Below are 6000 nucleotides of genomic sequence, written 5' to 3' on the forward strand. Positions count from 1 at the left end.
AATTACCCTAAATCAACTGCACCTTGTATGTAATTTTTTGTTTGTTTACAAGAACATGTTTTCTGGGTTCTCATCTGGAAAAAGAAAGTCCTACTTCCCCAGAACAGCTCATGCCTTCCCTACATGCCTATTACATCATCCACTACAGTTGAATATGTACATCCTAATACATACACCAAAAAGTTCACAGTGCAAAGACTGCCTTATTAGAATTAAGGTAGCACAACCACCTTCAAATTCAATGTTGCAGAACATGGATTTGTTGCCTTTATTATGGAAATATTATCGACATGCAACAAGGGCAATGGGATTAGGACCAATGATAATTTCTTTTTGCACACACAAATACCCGTAAGATGTTTCACTCACAGAAGTACTCTGTTGGGGCTGCCTGTGCTCTGGGTGCCATTCACATGGATCAGCTTTTCTCTGACTGGGACACTGAAGATTCAAAATTGACTCTTCATACTTTGAGACAGATGTGTCACCAGAAAAAACATACTGTGACAATTCAATCAAGGTGGAAGACTGGTAAATATATTTAGCAAATTCATCTTTAACACAGAAGGAAAGTATATAAGCTGCATATGATAGTTCCAATAATATTCTCTTGAAGCACATTGACATCAAACAAGAGAAGTCACACAATTAATCACGTGTTTTCTCTAGTTCTAGTTCCCTTATGCTTCTTCAATCTTTTAGAAAACAGAAACATCAAATAACTTAAAACGGTAATACAGTTATGAACACCCAATTTTGACAAAACAAATATTTATGAGAAAGGAAATAGTTTCTCCCATGTTCCTCACCTATTTCTTTTTATATTACCAATGATACACCCTACCACAACGTTATGAGGGAATACAAGGCAAGGAAAATTTTTATTCTAAGTATGACCTCTACAAATCTGAAGTAAGTCCCCCGGAGCCAGCAGTTACTAAATTTTTATATGCATTTGAAAGACTGAGGCTACATCTGCTCAAAGAGACACTGAGGAATTCAAGAATCCCGACCTCACAATAATGCACCTATTTCACCAATATATACGCCCCCAACCTTTCACTGTTACAAAACAGTGGAGTACTTGCCCAAAACAAGCATTATTCTCTTTCTGACAAGACCACAGGTGGAATGCTTAGCTATGCTTCATCTGTGCTATGAAGAAATGTAAAATGAAAAAATAAAAGCCATTTGATCATAAAGGGGGAGAGGAGGGAAATGAACAGAATGCTTCCACTTCTACTGCAAGGACATCCTCCCAATGCAAAGATCAAATGCTACAGAACGCATTCCAAAATTGCATGGAACAAGCCTCACATTGATTTGTTTGGGGTTTTTTTTAACCACTGTGGCAAGGGAAAAATTACATAATCAAAACTTCCTTGTGGATATCTGAAAACCAGCTGACATCAGAGAATTATCTTCTCCCCCTTTGAAAAATAAACTATCAACAATGTACAAAATTTAATAAGCAATCTACTGGTTGTCCTTTAAAGGTCAGTGCACTTGTCCAACACTTTTCCTGTAACACACTTACATAACCTTATTTTCTTCCCGCTACCTCTCTGTAATTCAGAAGACTATCTAGATTCCCATATAGTTGCCATCAAATACAGCAGATGCCAAGCAAATTAAAACACGAGTTATGACTCGTAGTATGCTGATGTATCATAATTGCAGCATAGCTCATAACTTAGAATGAATCACCAGATAAAGTTTCTGAGGCGTCAGTGCTTTTTATACATCTTTCCAATTAGACCAGGGTCAGTAGAATCAAGTGTGGATTGAAATATAGATCTTAACAATGGTATACATCCACCGTTTCCATAAATATAAAAAAGCATAGAGAACAATTAAAAACACCTCTTGAAACTAAAAGTCAGCCTAAAACTGTCTTTCTAAAGTAAGGGGGAAATAGTTCTTGCCCTTTGTGAAGCAGGCCAGCCTACTTGAACCTTTAGCACCATGCCTTTGACATCGTTCTACATGGAAGCCAAAGGGGGAAGGAGGTGTTGTTTGCTTGCTTGCTTTGAGTACAGAAAAGTGTTCTCTGTTACCTCATAATACAGCTTTATGCTTTACCGAGACAAGACCAGAAGGGCTCATGAAAAAGCAGTGCCTACCGCAGCAGCTGCCAGCCGAGACAGGCAGCACACGGAGCGTGTGGTGCTTTAGCACCGGCAGAATGGCAGTGGAGCTAAAGCACAGGTGTGTGCACAACCAGCAGGACAGCAGCTGTGCAGTGTAAAGGGAAACACGACACTGAGTTCCAGCCTTAGATTTAGATGCATTTGTGCCTATTAGCTCTCTGTTCCAGAATATTATTTTGGAGACTGCCCAATGAGATTTCCTTTTCATGACAGAATAGTCTCATAAAATAAGCTTTCCTGAACAAACATTTCCAGAGTATTTATCAACTTTAACACTGAATTTCCAAAAGAAATTAAGCCTGCAAATACATCTAGAACATTAATTATGCATAGATTCAGCAGATAATATTGTCTTCTACAACAGTACGAAACACATATTTAGGCACAAATACGTTACCTGGAGTGGTGCAAGCCTGAGAACTATCTCCTAAAAAAGAATACTGTCACCTTTAGTCACAACTAAAGTCACACAGCATTGGAGTGCAACTTTCCCATATTAATTGTCCTAATAATGCTCTTGTGGTTTTTAAGGCATAAAATACCTGACCAGCACAAAACAAAAAAGACAAAAAGGTCTGGTAATTTATTTTGCCCCTATTCTGTGGCATTTAAAGCCTCAGATTCTTTGTAATAACTTGAGTTTAAGTAGCAAGTACAATCATTCCCCACATAATTTCAGCAGATCTGTAATATTCCTCTATTCAAAGCACTGACAATTTTCTTGTCAAAATCATTGCTCTTCCAACTCAGTTCTCTTTATTTTTAGTCCACTGTTTTATGATGCAGAATAGAGAGTATATTCTTTGTTTACATTAACATTTTAAAAGGTTGTGTTAAAACCACTACATAATAACACTCAGATAGAAGGTCTAACAAGGTGTGCTATATATCTCCCTGTTTGCAAGATCCTGGAAAGTGTCACGGGGTTAATATGATCACCTCTTTGTCATTTCGATCTATTTATAATGACTACATTAGTGGCTATTTTTGATTACCGCTTTCTGTAAACAATCAATTGAATTTGCAATTTTCATTTACAGCTTTTCTGGCCCAGTTACTGAAGGGTCTGCTATTACTTCAGTATAAACAACATTAACATGTATTCAACAAGAGTATCTGCCTAGGTTTTCACTCCAAATCAGGAGAGACATGGTAATAAATGCTGGCTCTCTCATAAAGAGATTACAATATTCTAAAGAAATTACTAAACTCTCAAAGTGCTTGGTCTTTGTGAATTTCAAGAAGTTTAGCCAGGAACACAAATGAGACAATTAGCATTTTGCAAAAGAGGAAATCTGCAAGCAAGGGCCACACATCGAGCAAGTGGCAGAGTGGGTGATACACAATTGTATTTTTTCAGACTTTCAGATTAGCATTCCAGCAGTATAAAGCCTTTAGCCCATTCAGTTACAACAGAGGCACACCTGCCATCATGCAGAAGCTATGCTGCATCAGCCTCAGGACACAGAAATAAGAAAAAGACTAGTTACAGAAAACCTAAAACATAACCACTTCCCCACTTGCACCATCCACACATTCACCTGCAGAGAATAAAATGAAGGAAATTACAGAACATAGAGCTTCTGACAGACCAACAGTGTGTGAAAGGCCAAGTTAACATGGCTATGTAGATTCCACCAAAACTTCCCTCTCTCAGTCCAAGGACACAGCACGCAAGTGTTCCTCACACTACTTGCTCCCTGCTGAAAAGTATCTGTGTTCACAGCAACATATGCCCAGCAGAATCAAAACAAAAAAACAGACAAGGGAAAAGAACCATGGCAAACTCAACAACCAAAAACTGAGCCAAGAGTACAATCACAACAGCTCTATAGGGTCAGAATAATACAAAGCTTGCTACCGTTCATCTGCAGGGGTCGGTCTGGGGCCAAGTAAACACTGACATAAAGCCACAGTCAGCTTCACTCTCGCAGCATATCTTCTTGTTTAAGGCAAGGTATTACAGTATAAATGGACTTAATCAAAACCGCCATCCTTTCAAAACATCTTCTTCAGGTATCTTAATTTTCCAGGAACATAGACCTGAGGTTAGCTATGGATACCTGCTATCCACATAACCATTGTCCTCTGTTCTCCCCAAGGGGACAATCAGAAGCTCAGCACTGCTCAGAAGGTTTCTCTCCTCTATTCCTCCCTACCTTCATCCATAACTTTCAAGTTGATGTTGGGGCTTTTTTCCCCAATTCTCCTTTCTAGTCCAAACAAGCCGCTATATGGGATATGTATTCAACTTGCTTCCAAAACCCCTCAAAAACACACCCACACCATCTGGGTTCAATCCAGAGCTCGATGATCCTGGTGGGTCCTTCCAACTCAGAATGTTCTGTGAATCTGTGAAGCTGGGTTTATGCGTGTTTCTCACTGCTGTGCAGAATACCTCATGGAAAGAGGGGAACTGTACATGTAAGAGCCTTCACCTGACTTTAACATTCCATGCAGTGAGAAGACCTCATCACTCACATGTGTGTGAGAAGGCTCACCCCCTCCCCTCCCCCTCTGTGGTTATGAAATTTGGTATGAACATCCAAAAACAGCTGCTTCTCTTTCAAATCCAACACATCGAGAAGATGCTAGAAGTACTGTTACAGGCAGGTTACATTTCACTGTACAGTTCTGCCTACTCTACAGCCGGTGGGGAATGGTGCAACAAGATACTGTGCAGGCAGATCAAGCAGCACAGCCAGGAATCCCAACAAATGCCCAAACAGGCCTCCTACGGGCTTGCACTTTAGGGATGGGTGGAAATACCGTTTCCCCCCTCCTCCATCCTATTATTGCTACTACTACTATGTGTTAATAGCTAATCATAATAAACCATACACAACTTCATCACTGTGAAATCATTAAACAGCACTGTGCAGAGAACCTGAGCTGTGATTCTTTCTATTATTTGCATCTAACAGGGATGGCAGCGTGAAAACATTCAGATCAATTCGTTCTCCAGGCCTGGGTGCCTGGTTGCTCCCTTCCTCTCCCACCACAAAGCAGAGGTCGTGGAAGGAAGAAGGGAACAGGAAAAAAGAAAAAGACGGGGAGAGGGGAAGAAGGCACTAAACCCGCTTTACAACAAAAGCAATTAGGAGAGCCGGAAGGGAAGAGGAACCGGCACCCCCGGGAGGTGGAGGAATGCAGCACCACAACTTGCCCGGGGAAGGGCTGACCGGAGGCAGCGGCACCCCGGCCTCGCACCCGCACCTCATCCAAAATCCCCCCGCCGCCTCACGCCGGGCTGTCACACGTCCCTGTCGCTCCTGGCCGTGTTCAGCCCGGGAGCGGCGACGGCCGGGGAGGTGGAGGAGGAGGAAGCAGAGGAAGACGCAAAAACGGCCCCACTTACCCAGAAAATGACATTGAAGCCGAAGATGAAATATTTGATGCAACAACTGACTTCAGGCCCCTTGTAGTGCTTTCCGGACATCCTCTGCGCTCATGAAGACGCTTTGCTCGCAGCCAGGGTGAGAACCAAAGGGGGGGGGGGGGGCCCGGGGGCGGGTGGTGAGGGAGAGGGAGAATGGAGAGGAATAAAAAACAAAAACAAAAACAAAAAAGGAGGAAGACCAGGAGGAGGCGTCCGGGAAGACTGGAAGGAGGGTGGGGGGCAAGACTATGAGGAGGGGTCCGGGGGCGGCGCCGCGGGCAGAGCTCAGGGCCGGCTCCGCGCCGCGGGGAGCTGCGGCAGGAGCGGCGCGGCGGCGGGTCGGCTCCGACTTGCCGGGCGCCGGGGATGGCCGGCGAGCAGCTCCCACCTCCTCCTCCTCCTCCTCTTCTCCCGCATGGAGGAGGCCCCGGCTGCTCGCGGCGGGAGGCAGGAGAGAGCGACAAGGAGCGG

At 43.2% G+C, this 6000-nt stretch overlaps 1 protein-coding gene across 2 annotated transcripts in view; it reads right to left on the reverse strand.

Annotated features, from left to right (window-relative positions):
- TSPAN5 (tetraspanin 5) overlaps positions 1-5589 on the reverse strand; it is an 85557-nt gene extending 79968 nt beyond the window's left edge. For both annotated transcript variants that reach the window (XM_042049735.1, XM_042049734.1), the window contains exon 1: positions 5509-5589. In XM_042049735.1, coding sequence (XP_041905669.1) covers positions 5509-5589 — 81 coding nt within the window. The remainder of the gene's footprint in view (positions 1-5508) is intronic.
- Positions 5590-6000: the final 411 nt, after the last annotated feature.

The sequence above is a fragment of the Corvus kubaryi genome, unplaced genomic scaffold, assembly GCF_017639235.1.
Source record: "Corvus kubaryi isolate FWS band 111438036 unplaced genomic scaffold, C.kubaryi_AGA036_p1.0 71, whole genome shotgun sequence".
Lineage (NCBI taxonomy): Eukaryota > Metazoa > Chordata > Aves > Passeriformes > Corvidae > Corvus > Corvus kubaryi.